At 47.5% G+C, this 17,139-nt stretch overlaps 1 protein-coding gene across 1 annotated transcript in view; it reads right to left on the minus strand.

Moving 5' to 3' along the window:
- ZNF804A (zinc finger protein 804A) overlaps positions 1–15,717 on the minus strand; it is a 300,632-nt gene extending 284,915 nt beyond the window's left edge. The window contains exon 1 of the mRNA XM_029071499.1: positions 15,607–15,717. Coding sequence (XP_028927332.1) covers positions 15,607–15,717 — 111 coding nt within the window. The remainder of the gene's footprint in view (positions 1–15,606) is intronic.
- Positions 15,718–17,139: the final 1,422 nt, after the last annotated feature.

Here is a 17,139-nt window from a genome sequence, read left to right on the forward strand (position 1 = left end):
CGTTGGCATTGAGATATTCATGACCGGAATACAGTAAGTAGGTTGGTGTTACAGGATTGAAATGAGCATGTTGGGTTGTAGTAGGAAATCAGTGAGGTAAGATAGGAGGCAGAAAAGGTGACTGAATGCTTTAAAGCCAACAATAAGGAGTTTCTGTAGAACAGTGCTTGGCACATAGTAAGTGCTTAACAAATATTATTATTATTATGTAAAGATGTATAGACAACCATTAGACGTTTTTGAGGAGTGGGTAAACATGGAGAGAGTATTTTAGAAAAATGATCTGGGCAGCAGAGTGAAGCATGCATTAGACTAGGGGGAGACAGGAGGGAGGGAGATCAGCGAGGAGACTGATGCAGTAGTCAAGGCAGGATAGAATAAGTTCTTGGATCAATGCAGTAGCAGTTTGGATAGAGAGGACAGTGCAGACTTTAGCAATGTTGTGAAAGCAGAATCAAGAGGATTTGATGACAAATTGAATATGTGGGTTGAATGAGAGAGATGAGTTGAGGAGAATGCCATTCATTCATTCATTCATTCAATAGTATTTATTGAGCGCTTACTATGTGCAGAGCACTGTACTAAGCGCTTGGGATGAACAAGTCGGCAACAGATAGAGACAGTCCCTGACGTTTGACGGGCTTACAGTCTAATCGGGGGAGATGGACGGACAAGAACAATGGCAATGTTAGGGACCTGTGAGTTGGGGAGAATCGTTTTGCCAACTGTAATGGAAAAGCTGGGGGGACAGGATTTGGGCAGAAACATGAGGAACTCTGTTTCGGACATGTTCTGTTTGAGGTGTTGGCGGGACATGCACGTAGAGTTGTTTTAAAGGCAGGAGGAAATAGGAGACTGCAGAGAAGGAGAGAGATCAGGGCTAGAGATGTGGGTTTGAGAGTTATTCAATCATTCATATTTACTGAGTACTTACTGTATGTGGAACACCACTGTAAGCACTTGGGAGATGACAAAACAATATACCAGTTACATTCCCTGCCCACAATGAGCTTTCAGTCTAGAATCATCTGTCTGAAGGTGGTAGTTGAAGCCACGGGAGCTAATGAGTTCCTATTTTCAACCTCCCCCAACATCCAACTTTGACTAGAGTAATTAATGAATGACACATGCGGGGACCACTGAATTTCATTATATATCTCCTCCCTTTCAGGCAATTGGAAGAAAGCTCTCGTGAGATGTGAAATAGCTGAAACAGGGGCAGAATACAACAAATGGAAGAAGGGAGATGACCAGAGCACTGTCAGAGGGCAGGAGGTGGAAAGAAGGGAATTAATTCTGTTGCATTTACCTTTGACATTGAGGATCAAGCTGAACACTGTTTCTCACCTTTTCATGAGTTTCTCCCTCATCTTTTTCACTTCAGTTTTCCATTTCTTACTCTGCATTTTCTCCTCTTAGGCTTTCTCCGTTGTTCCACCCCTTTCCTAGCTGCCAAAACCCAGGTCTACTGATAATGTCAAATGCTAATGCAGGAATAGTGTTGTGACCGAGATGTTCATCGATTTATTCATTTTTTTTTTAACAATGACCCCCAAGGCCTGGCTTCCTTCATTTTCCACTTTACAAAGCTGGTAACTCAAATTAACTCGTAAATATAGAGTGAAATCTAGCTCTTCACACCCGGCCAGGATTTCCTGAGCTACCGGGAAATCTCAGAGGATTGTGGTAAAGGAGCTGCATATGCTCTCCTCTTAGAAGATTGAAAACCTGAAGGCTGGGAGGACATTGTTAGCCAAACCGACAACTGCATTTGCAATATTTCCTCATCTCCAGATGGGTGCAACTGAGGCAGCTGTTCACACCGGGCTCCTCCTCACCCCAAAGAGCTGCTCTCTGGATGCCTCAGGATGGCTCTGTTCACACATCACAAGGTGCTCTTCACTTTCTCCCTTCCACTCCTGCAGCCCCAGCAGTAATTAGTAGAGAATAAATTTAGAAACAGCAGAAGCGTACCAGACATGATATTAAAAGAGTGCAGATCAGGTTATTTTCTGCTACCACCAAAGGCAATCACTGAGGAGAACAGAGGATATAAGCCATGAATTATGAACTACCTAGCACCTGAAGTCAAACAAGTCTAGCGCCCAATTCAGAGTTTGGAAAATGAATAACCTTCAGGACACTTTTCCCTCCTCAAAAAAAAAACCCAATATTGCACACTAGTAATGTCTGGGAAAACCTGGCAGAGACGGCTTTGACTTCCAAAATGAGTACAGGTTTTTTTTTATTCTGAAGAAAATGCACTAAACCTTCTTCTCCCCCATGTGGATTACAGAGGGTTTAGCAAAGCTGCTTGAGTGATTTTGGATTTGTTTTGCTTTTAATTTTATATATTTGGCATTCTAGCTAAACATGCTTACAATGACTTGGCATACTTTTTGGTAGAGGTAGATGGGTTCATCAAAACATCAACTCATCTTCATGTTTGAGCTGTGGAAAATGCATCTCTCAGGTTCCTGCTAAATTGGTTTTCATTCCTGCTATACTCCTGAATATGTCCTTATTCGTCCCCTTACTTTCACTATATGCAATTTTTTTTGGTCAGTCAATCAATAAGTGGGATTTATTGAGCAGTTACTGTGTGCAGAGCACTGTACTAGCACTTGGGAGGTACAATAGAATTGGTGGAATGCTCCTATCCCCAAGGAACTGACAATCTAGCTGACAGTCTGCCTCGCAGTCTCCCTCGCCACTTCAGGGTTTTAAGGGAAGAGTCACCCTCCTGCTGGTTCATTTACAGAAAATAAAACTGCCCCATGGCATTTCAGGGAAAAGCTTGCCATGTCTGCATGGGCAAAATGTGTAGGAAGATCATTTTTCCATCGAAAGTTATGTTTTTGGCCCAAATCTGCCTCAAACCTACCTACCTACTGACCTACGTGCTTAGGTCAGTGCTTAACACACACTGGGTGCTTCATAAATCTAAACTGCTTTGATGGATTACACAAGTTATTTCAACATGATTAATATAGATAGGCCATAAGGCACTTTTTTAACTAAATTGCCAATTCAACAATATAAGCTCCCCTTCACCTAGAAAAGGCAACTCATAATACTGAGTTGCAGAATGTCTGCCTAATCAAACTACAGCATTTAATGAGTGTCTACTATGTTCAATACATTGTGCGCAAGGCATGGGAGAGAACAACAGAATTAGCATAGATGGTGCCCTGACCTCAGAGAGGAGCCACAGATTTAGTATATATGATCCCTGCCCTCCAATAGGTTACAAATCTAGCAGAGGAGACCAACACCAAAATAAATTTCAGATGGAAGGGAGTGATAAAATATATCAAATATGTACATGAACGCTACAGGTGGCAAACAGAATGGGAGGACACATGAGAGTTATTTACATATTAGAATAAAACACACAAACACAGGTATCTGGTCTCGGTGAAAACAACTAAGTGGTGGTATTTAGGGTTTCTCTTACATTTCTCATTAGTGGAATTGATAAAACCAAACTTCAGAAGTGACAGTTTAATCACGGCATTAAAGTATTTAATCACAGTAGGCTAGAAGAAGCATTTGTTGAAAAAGAGAAGGCGTAATTTGAGTTCTAATCTCTACTGCTGTGAAAGGTTTAACTAATCGTTACATTCAAGAATGGGAACAATCCTATACGGCTCCTTACCTGGTCTAGGTTCTCGTACCATATCACACATACAGTACTTGACTGGGGCTGAAAGCAATAGCAATTTTCAGTTGATGGGCTTCACATTTAGTGCTTTTCTGAAGACACACGCCTCTCTACACTCAAATGCTGTGTTTTCGCTACACTAGCTACCGAAATGCCTTAAGAAACACTTCCAGATGCCAAATTTAATCAGTACGATTGTGATTTTGGCTCTGAATCCATTAGCTTACATTTTATCAGATTTATGTGGTCAGGATTTACTTGTAGTCGTTGATAAAGCCCAGGTCTGCACCAGAGCAATGTCACTGCAGACAGAAACGAGACTGGGAGTAAACACTGGTTCATTTACAGGAAATAAACCTGCCCCATGGCATTTCAGGGAAAGGCTTGCCATGTCTGCATGGGCAAAATGTGTAGAAAGATCATTTTTCCATCAAAAGTTATGTTTTTGGCCCAAATCTGCCTCAAACCTGCACTCCCGCCCTCTTTGACTATTAGCCCCATATAGAGTCAGAGTCTGGTTGGATTATTTGTATCTACCCCAGCAGTTTGGGAGAACTTAAAAAATACCTCAATTTTGGAAAACAGTGTCGCCTAGTGGATAGAGAGCTCAGAACTGGGAGTCAGGGTTCTAGTCCTGGATCTGTCATTTAATGAAGATGGCATTAGTTAAGCACTTACCATGTGTCAAGCACTGTTCTAAGCACTGGAGTAGATACAAGTTGATCAGGTCAGACACTATCTCTGTCCCACATGGGACTCCTAGTCTAAGTAGGAGGAAGAACAGGTATTGAAACCTCATTTTACAGACAAGGACACTGAGGCACAGAGATGTTAAGCGATTTGCTCAAGGTAAGTGGTGGAGACAGGATTAGAGCCCAGATCCTCTGATTCCTAGGCCCATGCTCTTTCCATTAGGCCAAGCTACTTCTGTCATTTAACAATAATGATGATGATGATGATGGCATTTGCTACTTACTATGTGTCAAGCACTGTTCTAAGCGCTGGGGGGGGATACAAGGTAATCAGGTTGTCCCACATGGGGCTCACAGTTTTAATCCCCAATTTACAGATGAGGTAACTGAGGCCCAGAGAAGTTAAGTGTCTTGCACAAAGTCACAAAGCTGACAAGTAGCAGAGTCGGGATTAGAACCCATGACCTCTGACTCTCAAGCCCGCGCTCTTTCCACTGAGCTACGCTGCCTCTCCATGATGATGATGATGAAATGATAATTTCTTCAGCGCTTACTATGTGCCAAGTACTGCACTAAGGGCTGGAGTAGATACAAGATAAGCACATAGAAAACAGCCAATGTGTGACCTTGGGCAAGTCATTTAACTTCCCTGGCTTCCGTTTCCTTATCTGGAAAAACGGGGATAAAATAGCTGTTCTCCCTCCCCTGTAGACTGTGAGACAGGGACCTTGTCCAATCTGATTGTATTGCCCCAATTCCAATGTTTGGCACTTAAGCAGTGCTAAACAAATACCACAGTTTATCATTTATTACCTAACACCAAAAAACAATCTTATAGCAAACAGAGATGGCACCTAATAAACATGATCAATATGGTGGGAGATTAACCGCTGTTTCGGAGCCTCTACTGGAAGCCCCAAGATCAAGAAGTGTCGCTGACTGACGGACTTTATTTCGGGCCTTTCCACACTTCAAGTCTGGAGCCAGCCTTGGGGGTGAGGGGCTCTAGTTTGCGGGGTTAAGGAGGATTACAGGACATCTAACACACCTCCAAGAAGTAGGGGTCACTCAGCTAGACGTCCCCATCAATAATGAGGCTGCTATCTTCCAGCCAAGACACCCTATCTGCCCAGTGCTGATCGAGCAATCTTCAGCACTGCCATACTGAATTACAACCAAACTTTTTACTCTAAAGACCCTCTATTGTTCAGTATTGTCAGACCCTATTAGTGCAGGATAAGACACATGCTGACTCCTTCACATTTGTTTCACAGACTCCTAGGTTTCCCTGCATTATAATCGACCGAGTACACTCAGGTCTATTCGGGAGAAGCATCCTGGCCTCACGGCATGAGTGCAGGACTGTAAATCAGGAGTTCTCATCCTGGCTCTGTCATTAGCCCACTCTGTGACCTCAGCGGGTCACTTACCTTCTCTGGGCCTGTTTCTGCATCCGTAAAATGGGGATTCGATAGCCTTTGGCCCACCCCATTAGGCCGAGAAACTCAACTGTTCTGATCTGATCAAATTGCTTCTACTCCTGTGCTTGGCGTCTAGTAAGTGCTTAACAAATACCACAGTAATTTATTAGTTATTATCTTCAGTCAATCCAAGTGACCTCCTCATATGCCTCAACCTGGGGAAGGGCACGACCACGGGTTGTCCCTTGGGCCCTGAGATTTCCCCAGGGCTCTGAACACATGCCCCTCCGTCACCCAGTTTCATCCTTCCTGTGGGGCCAAGACACTGGCTGAGGGGGAGATCTTGATAAGGGAAATGAAATTTAAGAAATATAAAGGAAAAGAAGAGAGAACATTGAGCACCTTCATAAAGTTGTAGCAGAAAGTCCTACTGTTCACAGGGTCGAGTTGTAGATTCTCTGATTTTGTACTCCTAACCCCCAGGCATTCCCAAATCAAACTCTTTTTTTAAATGCTATTTGTGAAGTGCTTACTATGTGCCAGGCATGGTACTAAACGCTAAGGTAGGTACAAGCCAATCAGGTTGGACACAGCCCCTGTCAGACAAGGAGCTCACAGTCCGAAGCCTTAGAAATAGCATGGTGTAGTGGATAGATCACAGGCCTGGGAGTCAGAATGTCACGGGTTCTAATCCTGCCTCTGCCAATTGTCTGCTGGGTGTCCTTGGGCAAGTCACTTCACTTCTCTGTGCCTCAGTTACCTCAACTACAGAATGGGGACTAAGACTGTGAGCTTCACATAAGACAAGGGTTCAACCTGATTATCTTGTATCTATCCCAGTGCTTAGAATAGTGCTTGGCATAAGGGGTAAGCTTTCAACAAATACCATTATTATTATTATTATAGATGAGGTAACTGAGGCATGGAGAAGAAAAGTGACTGGCCCAAGGTCACACAACAGACAAGAGGCAGAGCTGGGATTAGAACCCAGATCCTCATGACTTCCAGGCCTGGGCTCAATCCATTAGGCCATGCTGCTTCTAACTATTCAACTACCCTAACTCTTCAAATTATTTGGATGGTGAACCAGGGAGGTTCTCTCCTTTCTGATCCCTCCCTTCCCCCAGCCAGTCTTTAAGCACAGGAACCACCTCACCTATTGTTAGCTATGGCCAACCGATGTCAGCCTCATGCCTTTGAGGAATGGTGGATGGTGGTGTGGAGACTCAGCTGATTTGATGCAGAATCAGAGAGAAGGGAGGAAGAAGTCATGACGGGGTCACAAGCGAAGAGAACATTCAGGGGGAAAAAAAGGAGTTTTCTTTGATATCTCTTATGCCAACCTCCTGGAAGCATTTCCATTCCAGAGGTTTTGAGGAACTTTTTTTGAGTGTCAATGAACTCCTAGTTTTCCCGTTGGGATAGTCTGTAATGGAGTGTTACCTCCACAAGAGCAATTACTCTCTAACTGGTCTAATCACGCCGTCTTTGTTTTCTAACATTGGGATAATTTGGGAAAGAAGGAACCTTTAAAATGGATTGTTTTGAAACAGTCGTGAATCGTCGGTAATGATATTCTGATTTGTAACACCATTAGGCAGATCTCTATTTCTCATATTTGGCATATTTGAGCTCCTCCATTATATAGCTTAATTTGATTGACATTTGAAAGATCACATTAGGCTGCTTCTAAATGGTGAAAATGCTTGCATTTTAAAAGATCAACTGTTCAGTTCTATAGTCGTTCCACTGATAGTTTGTGGGAAAATGTTGATTTTTAAACCCAGCCTCCAATTGAAAACATATCGTAGGTTAAAGCACCAGAAAGATGAAAGTTGAGCATCGCCATGGTATTGGTGGTTTGGTAGCAGAAACACAGAAGCAGTGCTAGGCCTCAAAGAGGGCAGTGATGGAAACAAGGGTTCAGACAGTGCGCTCCTGATTAAATAAACACGAAATGAAATGCCGCTTTAAATTCCCGCCTCAGATGGTAAGTGACCCTTTCAGCTTACTGTGCTTCTCTCCTGAACGAGTGCTATGTGGAAGATAAAACGCGTTTTGAAAGACCTCTTCTTTCTGATTTCAAAGGTTTAAGGACAGTACCAAAATACATGACAGGCTTCTTCAGTCTCTTCAAACCCAAGCAGCACTACGAAACATGACTACCAGAACAGATTTTTAAGACTATGACTTTCATTTGTTTTAAAGCGATCTCTTTTAAAAGTTGACGGATGTCTGTGACCAGCTCTTAGAGCTGAAAGGAGAATGTTAATTACATTTTGCAATTTTAATAGTGTATCAAGTCATCACAGCCACATGGACTGTCACTTAGAGTGAGCTTGAAAGTTTCTCCTTTCAAATAAAAATCGCACAGACAGTAAAATTAGCTAAAAAGTCTCAGATTGTTTTGAGCTAAAAAAAATGGCAATATGGCTCTTTGCAATTAAAAAAGCAGATTTTTCCACAAATCCTTGTGTCAATATGCTTCAACCTATTGTAAAATACATAGAGTGTTACAGTCATCTGCCAGGGGGTATCTTAGTTCACTGAAAATACTGGAATTAAGTATCTGCCTACAATTGTGAAGCTAAAGAAATTGCAGATTTTTTTTTTAATTTCAAGAAGTCACCCCACAAAATTTCATAATGGCTCAAAAAGCCATTTAAAAATAGAACCAGAAGTTCCAGGTGTATACATTCATTTTTACAACTTGGGCTTTATTTATGACCCTATATAGTATACTGCAGTAGGAGCTTCTTAACTGAGCCACGAGAGAAGCAGCGTGGCTCAGTGGAAAGAGCATGGGCTTTGGAGTCAGGGCTCATGAGTTCGAATCCCAGCTCTGCCACTTGTCGGCTGTGTGACTGTGGGCAAGTCACTTAACTTCTCTGTGCCTCAGTTCCCTCATCTGTAAAATGGGGATTAAGATTGTGAGCCCCACGTGGGACAACCTAATTCCCCTATGTCTACCCCAGCGCTTAGAACAGTGCTCGGCACATAGTAAGCGCTTAACAAATACCAACATTATTATTATTATTAATTAATGAAGTCTTGGTAGTTGAAGAGGTTTAATTACCATAGAGAGACAAGAAAGAGAAAAGAAGCGAAAGGAGGGGGATGAGGAGGGAGGAGGGAGGGAGACTTGGATGAGTGGCATACTCAAAAATGGAATAGGTATGATTTTTCTTGCTTACTTTCAATTTAGTACCCTCTGGTGGAAATATAATTTGCTCAAGCAATACAGGACACTCCCCTGAATTCAAACACACATTAAACCTTGGCTCGAGTCTTGAAAAGGTCATTTCAGACCACTCTAAGATTTAACACATTTGATGTTTTTGAAGTTTTGGAAACAAGATGGCTATATTCTAGGTATAACAGTTGGCTAGCCATTAAATCAGAGTGCGCATATTCAACAATATGAATTTTGATAGCTATTGTGGAAAATGAGAACTTTTCTAGAGGTGGGATTTCTAAGAAAAACTCTTGTTTTTCCAAAATACGCTTTCTTGTCCTCTTTATGATAGTTACTTAAGCTAATCTCGGATAAAAGTTTCTGAAAATGAAAAAAAAAGACCATACACTGCATCATAAAACTCCTGGGTGATCCAAGTCATATCATTTTCAATTCCACAGCATTTTCTATACAAGAGAACATCACTAGCTAATGGGACACTGAAACTAAAAGTTATTTTAAAAGAGTTCAACAGTACAGTAAAGATAAATGATAGAAGTGTATGACATTCAACTTGGAACAACATGGGGAGATATAAAGTAGTCTTGAGACAGCATCCTGAGGATCCTGACAGGTAAAAATCACATCAAGAAGAGTACATTATATGGCAAGAATCACAAGATTTCAAGAGACCTTGTTGTGCTAATGTTTCAAAAAGTGCAGAGAGCAATCTGAAAGAAGGTAGCCTGTTACTCCTCCAGATCAGCAATCAAAGAGACACCACTGCCTGTTGCACGGGAGAAGAGCAGATCTATCTAGACTAAGGCAGATCTTTGAAGTTAACAGCTTTGTGGGCTCAAACGATCACTTTTGAATTCTCCAAGTGGATTAATCCTCTCGGGTGTCAATCCAGTCTAAGATTAAACATTTAGAGAAAATAATGTACAAATTATGTAAAGACCTACATTCTAGATTGCATTAAGAGCTTAGTACAGTGTTTTGCACACAGTAAGTGCACAATATATAAGATTAAATGAGTTGAGCACATCTTATAGAAGCATCCTCTAGACTGTGATCTCATTGTGGGGAGGTATTGTCACTCTATTGCTGTATAGTACTTTCCCAAGCGCTTAGTACAGTGCTCTGCACACAGTAACAACTGAATAAGATTGATTGAATGAATGAATGACTCTGCACAGAGTAGGTGTGGATGGGTTTAACTCAACCAACTGGTTCTCCCGTTGCTCCCAAAGTTTTGTGTTTTGGGTGTTTTTTTTTTTTTCCCTCTCCAAGACTGACTTTCTCCTGGAGTGTTTCCTGTCTGTCAACAGCTCCTCATGCACTTTCAATCCTCAACAATTTACCATCTTTTTCTACGTTGAGTCATTTACGATAAAAACCTGAATTGCTTTGTCTAAATGGATTGTTATCAAATGTAACGCTCTACTAGTTGCATTTACCTCTAGACTGCTCATTGTGGGCAGGGAATGTGTCTCTTCACTGGTGTACTCTCCCAAACGCTTAGTACAGCGCTCTGAAGACAGTAAGCCCTCTATAAACACGATTGAATGAATTCACTTGAAGATGATGAAGAGGACAGATGTCATGTCCAAGTGTTTTTTGGGTGGGAGATTCTACTCTGGGTCCAAGCCACTGAGGGGCAGAATCCCACCTGATCTACCTCTACAGGGAACCCAGGCAATGGCATGGATTGATAGGCAGCCCTGACGCACAGCCCCCACCCCCATACTAGCTAAGCTCCCTAGCCCCTGGGGGATTCGGAAGCGCGCCCGAAGTCCAAGCAGACTGGCGATAGGTGAAAGGCCTGTAATGCCAGACGTGATAGGCAGCAACCTCTTCCGTCCAGCAACTAAGCACTCAGGAGAATAAAAACAAAAGTAGACTCGATCACTGCCCTTGAGGACTTTATATTCTAGCATTAATTTGGCCAGCAGGATCTAAAAGAATTGGGAGGCAAGTACACGCAACTTATGTTTAACCCTTTCAGGTTTTGGAAGAGGAATGGTAGCCAAAGACTCTCGATTCAACCTCTGAACCAAAGGAGGGTACCAATGTGTGAACAATTTCTCATCAGTGTCATTCGACTTGGTGAACACCATGAATTTTTTTTCAACCTCTCATTGTTTTCTCCCCTGTTCATTAGGAGTTTTTTTTTTTTTTCTACAGGAAGAAGAGAATACAGCAAAGATCCACAAGGGGGAAAAAAAAGTCATTGGAGAAAGTGCTGGGAGACGTGAAAAGGGCACAGAAAAACAGTAAATATCCTCACTGGTGTTCGGTCATTTAGCAGGGATTTGCAAAGCAACGGATTTCCATAAATATCACCCCTACATTCTTATAAAATAGTGCCGATGCCTTTAAAACGGGCATCAGCTACCATCTGACAAGTGAAAGAGATGCCAGCAGGCAGAAATAGGGGTCGGTGGATTTTGGAGGATCAGCAGTGTGGCCTAACAAAAGGGATATGGGATTTGGAGTTCAGGAGACTTTGCCCGCTGCGTGACCTCGGGCAGGTCATTGAACCTCTCTGGGCTTTTATCTTCAATCATCCATAAAATGAGGATAAAAATCCCTCTACCCCCCGAAAGAGAGATGGTGAGCCCCGCTTGGAACAGAAGATGTCTCATCAGATTCTTTCTACTCCAGTCCTTCTCACCAAGTCAACACTCAATAAATACCATCATTATTCCTCTCTAGCCTGTAAGCTTGTTGTGGGCAGGGGTTATGCCTCTGGACTTCCCTGAGCACTTAGTACAGTGCTCTGCACATAGTAAGTGCTCAATCAATACCATTCATTCCTTCAATCATATTTATGGCATGTTTACTGTGTGCAGACCACTGTACTAAGAGCTTGGGAAAGTCCAATACAGCGATAAAGAGAGACAATCCCTGCCCACTGTGGGCTCACAGTCATTGATGGTGATGACCGTTATGACCGAGGGAGCAGAAGACAGCTGTGCAAAGAGCAATTGACGGGTTCTAGTTATGCCCATCCAGTTGCTTCATTCCTCAGAGATCAAAGACTGATGGAAATGCCCCCCACCCATTCTGTTTGTGAGAAAGCATCCATCCTTGATCCGCCTGGCCGGGTGTTGTGACTACTTAGGTTTTTCTGAACCGGAAAGGTAATGGGTCTCCAGCAGAACAATGGATAAGACAAATGCTTCGATTGTATTAATGGAGTCCAACTGGTTTCCCCACACTTCTCATATTTCCACAAACCGCCTGCACATACATAAGCTTTCAACATATTGCCTGCTGTCTAGAGCACTGGATATGCAATTCGTTTTTACCCTCACGAACAGCCATTACATTTTTTCAGAGTTTCAAGTGCACCTTTAGCTGACCTCACCCTATTTTCCAAAAGAAAATATCTTAATCTAAGGAATAGAATTTCCATGGTTGTGGATTTCAGAGACTTAAAAACTACAGAATGTGGAAGAAAGCTAACTTTGGGAGAATGACATGGAAGCATAGACACTTCACAATAATTCTGTCTTTTCAAATGACACCACCTGAACTGGAATTCTGAAAGATATGTTTTGATGGACTCACCAAAATCAGGAATCTTGTCATGATGATGACGACGATAGCATCTGTTAAGTGCTTATTAGGTGCCAAGTTCTCTACTTAGCACTGGGGTAGACACAAAGTAATCAGGTCAGACACAGTTGTCCCACCTGGGGCTCACAATCACAGAGTGCATCATAGAAAAAAAAAAAAAAAAAGAGATACCATCATCATCCTATCAACAGTTTGGGGAGTGAATCCCTATTTTGGTTTTCCCAGGGAGGTTTAAAAGGCTCCAAAAAAAGGTGTATTTTTAGTAACATGGAACTGTTTATTCATTCTGACAAGAATCTACGTAAACCAACGGCTTGATGCCCAGTGCCAGCTGTTGCCCAAAAAACCCATTAATTGCCCTAATTTAATTTGTCTTTGGAGCTGCAGGAGTGAAAGTGCTGCATTCCAGGCTTGCGACTCAAGTGGGTGCTCATAAACCTCAGCCACAAATTCATTCTATTCGATTTTCTTAGCTTTAAAAATCTATTATTCATTTTTCCTACTTTGAGAAAAGGTGGTGCTGAAAATTTGTTTTCATTCAGGCTTCTTCTGTGCTCCGCAATTTAGTTCAAAATGCAAGCACATTTTAAAAATGAGTCCACTGATTATCAAGAATTGCAGAAATAGACTAGATTTTTAAAGAATCTTATGAATCGAGGTGTGTTGTACTTAGAAAATCTTTCTTCAGATGTCATCATCTAATGAATACTGAAACTCTAAACACACCATCACTTCATGGAAAAAAAAAATACCTAGGAAGAAAAAAAAAACAAAAACCAATCTATGGGCTCAGAAATCCACACTATTGGAGAAGAAATCTATACATAATTTGAAGTTCAAGTTTATGTATTTCATTTGAGTTTTTTCCCTCCTTGAAGGGGTCCCATTACAAAGACAAAAAGAGTCAATTATTCGAAGTTTAAAATGTAGGTCTCTGTTGTTGATAGCGTTAACCTTAAGTGCTTTCTGATTTCTTGGGACCATTCTGAATTTTTTTTTTTCCAAAAGTTAAGCACATGAAGCTTTTCAATGGGTTCAATTCACTTGATCAGTACTAAGTCTATAGTATGAGAAAAAAACAACCTACTTCTACCATAACGATTATCATTATTACCAAGATTGTCGCCTCATTCACCTGAGAAGCCCATTCCTAATGCTTCATAGATTAAATCTCAAGGTTTAAAAGAAAAGGCTGTTTACAAATAGTCCCTTAGAAAACAATCCAGCCCTTTTCAGAACTTCCCCCCCACATTCTCGACACCTAAAGGGAACATCTGCTCTAATGCGGGACCCTTATCCATGGCAGATTTATAGTTTCTAAGCATCTCATTGCATTAGAAACGAAGGAAGCGCGAAAGTCTCCAAAGACACAATGCTCCCAAACCCTCTTTCTACTTGGGTGCATTTCCCCCCCCAAAGCCTTCGTCCACCCTTGGTTCCACTTTTTGTCCCCGGAGTTGCCGCGATCGGGCAGTTAGTGTATTCCTAGAGCAGAATAATAGTCCGTTTTCGGAAAAGCCTCCTTTTCTCCCCAGGTGGCATAAAGTGTCCCAACTCCTTCTCCCGCGGAGGACCCATTTGACACTCTGAAAGCACAGCCAGGCCCCTCCCAACCTGGTGTAGAATTCCAGCGGAATTCCAGTTGATTTCGGATCGTTGCGCGTGGACCGGGATGGGAAGGGAAAGGGTGGGAAGGGAGAGGATGGGATGGGAAGGGAAGGAAAAAGGGAAGGGAAGGGAAATCATGGGAAGGGGAAGCATGGAAAGGGAAGAGAAAGCCTGGGAAGGGGAAATTCTGTCCGGGTAGATTGATGCTCAGAGCTTTGATTTAATGGGGTCCCGCAGTGGGGACGCTCTCTGAAGTCAGCACGGGCTAGTCGCCCCAGCCCGGCACTCGCCCCCGGCCGGTCCTTCTCCGGCCGCTCCCCGGGGCGGGGGGTGGGGAAGTCTCCTGGGATCTGAGATCTGGAGCCCCCCCACCCCCAAGCCCCCGCGCCCCTCGATCCGAGCAGAGCCCAGGACCGACCAAGCCCAGGCGACCTCGGGCTGGGGCGGGAGGATCCCGCGGAGGAAGGAAGGAAGAAGGGTGCGGGGGGATCCGGGGAGCTGCGGGAGGCGTTGGGGGGCCGTTGCGGGGCGAGTGGATCCCTCCAGGCCCCGAGGGCGGCTCCCACGGGCGGCCGGCCTGCCGCAGGGGGCCACCACGCCCGCACCATCCACTTCCCGCGCTCCGGGGCCCGGCCTTGGCTGGGTCTTCGCCCCTGCCAACACCCCGGTGCCAACCTCCCCCCCAACCCCTCGTTCACGGGTTGGAGACCCTCGCCCCCCATCTCTCCTACACACACACACAGAAACACACACACACACACACACAGAGCCGCCAACGCTCCAGGAGTTGCGGGTTCGCGACCCTCCGCGCCTGAAACCTGGGCGACCCCCGGCATCCCCACCACCCCCGGCTCCTGGCGGCCGTCTCCCCCACGACCCCGGCTCCTGGGCATCCCCTCCCCCCATGCCCACCAACCCCTGGGCACCCTCTCCCCCCATGCCACCAGCCCCTGGGCACCTTCTCCTCCACGACCACGACCCCTGGGCATCCTGTCCCCCCGCCCTCACCATGCCACCGGCCCCTGGGCACCCTCTCCCCCTTGATCCCGGCCCCTGGGCACCCTCTCCCCATGATCCCGGTCCCCGGGCATCCTCTCTCCGCATGCCACCGGCCCCTGGGCACCTTCTCCCCCACGACCCCGGCCCCTGGGCACCCTCTCCCCCACGGCCCCGGCACCAGGGCACCTTCTTCTCCGCGACCCCGGCCCTCTTTTCCCCCGTCCCCCCGGGCACCCTCTCCCCAAAGCCACCAGCCTCTGGGCACCTTCTCCACCGCTGACCCCGGCGCCCCTCTCCCCCAGGCCCCCGGCCCCCGGCCCCCGGGCCGTCCCTTGTCCCCCGGGCCCCCGGGCCCCGCGGCCCCGGTCCCCAGGACGGCCCGGCAGGCGGGCGGGCAGAGGGAGGAGGGGGAAGAAGAGGAGGAGGAGGAGGAGGAGGAGGAAGAGGAGGAGGAGGATTTACCAGAGTTTTGTTTCCGTTCTTGCTGAGGGGGCCGCGGAAAACTCCCTTGATGTTGCGAAAGTGTCCATTGCTCAGGTGCGCCGAGCTGATGACAATGTAGTAGCACTCCATGGGTCCCCCGCAGGCCCGCTGCCCCCCGGCCCCTCCGGCCCCTCCGGCCCCTCCGGCCCCTCGGCCCCCTCCTCCGCCCCTCCGCCCGAGCGGCCAGAGCCCGGCTCCCCGCTCCGGGGCCCGGGGGGAGGCTGCGGGGGCCGGGCGGCCGGGCAGAGGGTCGGAGCTCCGGGGGCTGCGGCGCGGGGGCCGTGTGTGTGTGTGTCTCTGTGTGTCTCTGTGTGTCTGTGTGTGTCTGCGTGTGGGTGCGCGCCCCCGGCCGGGGCTCCGGTGCGGGTCCGGCTGCGGGTCCGGCCGGCGGTGGGGGTGCGGGGTCCGGCGGGCCTTACACTTGTTATAGCGAGCGGCGGTGGCGTTGGGAGGCGCCGGGCCAATGGGCGGGAAGGCGCGGCGCGCAGCCCGGACCTGTCACCCGCCGCCGCCGCCGCCGCCACCGCCAGGCACCGCCCCCCGGCCCCGCCCCGCACACGCCCCGCCGCCCCCGCGGGCTCCTCCCCGCGCGGCGGAGCCCCGGCCCCCGCAGCCTCCACGGACGACCTCCAGCCCCAGCCTCCGACCTTCAGGGACAGCCCTCAGCCCCGGCCCCCAGCCTCCAAGGCCAGCTCCCCCAGCCCCGGCCCGCAGCCTCCAAGGACAGCTCCCCCAGCCCCGGCCCGCAGCCTCCAAGGACAGCTCCCCCAGCCCCGGCCCCCAGCCTCCAAGGCCAGCTCCCCCAGCCCCGGCCCGCAGCCTCCAAGGACAGCTCCCCCAGCCCCGGCCTCCAGCCTCCAAGGCCAGCTCCCCCAGCCCCGGTCCGCAGCCTCCAAGGACAGCTCCCCCAGCCCCGGCCCGCAGCCTCCAGCCTCCAAGGCCAGCTCCCCCAGCCCCGGCCCGCAGCCTCCAAGGCCAGCTCCCCCAGCCCCGGCCTCCAGCCTCCAAGGCCAGCTCCCCCAGCCCCGGCCCGCAGCCTCCAGCCTCCAAGGCCAGCTCCCCCAGCCCCGGCCCGCAGCCTCCAAGGACAGCTCCCCCAGCCCCGGCCTCCAGCCTCCAAGGCCAGCTCCCCCAGCCCCGGCCCGCAGCCTCCAGCCTCCAAGGCCAGCTCCCCCAGCCCCGGTCCGCAGCCTCCAAGGACAGCTCCCCCAGCCCCGGCCCGCAGCCTCCAGGCTCCAAGGACAGCTCCCCCAGCCTCCAGCCTCAGTCCTCAGCCTCCGACCTTCAGGGACAGCCCTCGGCCCCAGCCTCCAGACTCTAAGGACAGTCCCCAGCCCCAGCCTCCAGGGGCAACCTCCAGCTTCAGGGATAGCCCCCATCCCCAGCCTCCAGCCCCAGCCTCCAGGGACAGCTCCCCCAGCCCTAGCCTCAGCCTCCAGGGACAGCTCCCCCAGCCCTAGCCTCAGCCTCCAGGGACAGCTCCCCCAGCCCCAGCCTCCAGGGACAGTCCCC

The sequence above is a fragment of the Ornithorhynchus anatinus genome, chromosome 9 (genome assembly GCF_004115215.2).
Source record: "Ornithorhynchus anatinus isolate Pmale09 chromosome 9, mOrnAna1.pri.v4, whole genome shotgun sequence".
Taxonomy (NCBI): Eukaryota; Metazoa; Chordata; class Mammalia; order Monotremata; family Ornithorhynchidae; genus Ornithorhynchus; species Ornithorhynchus anatinus.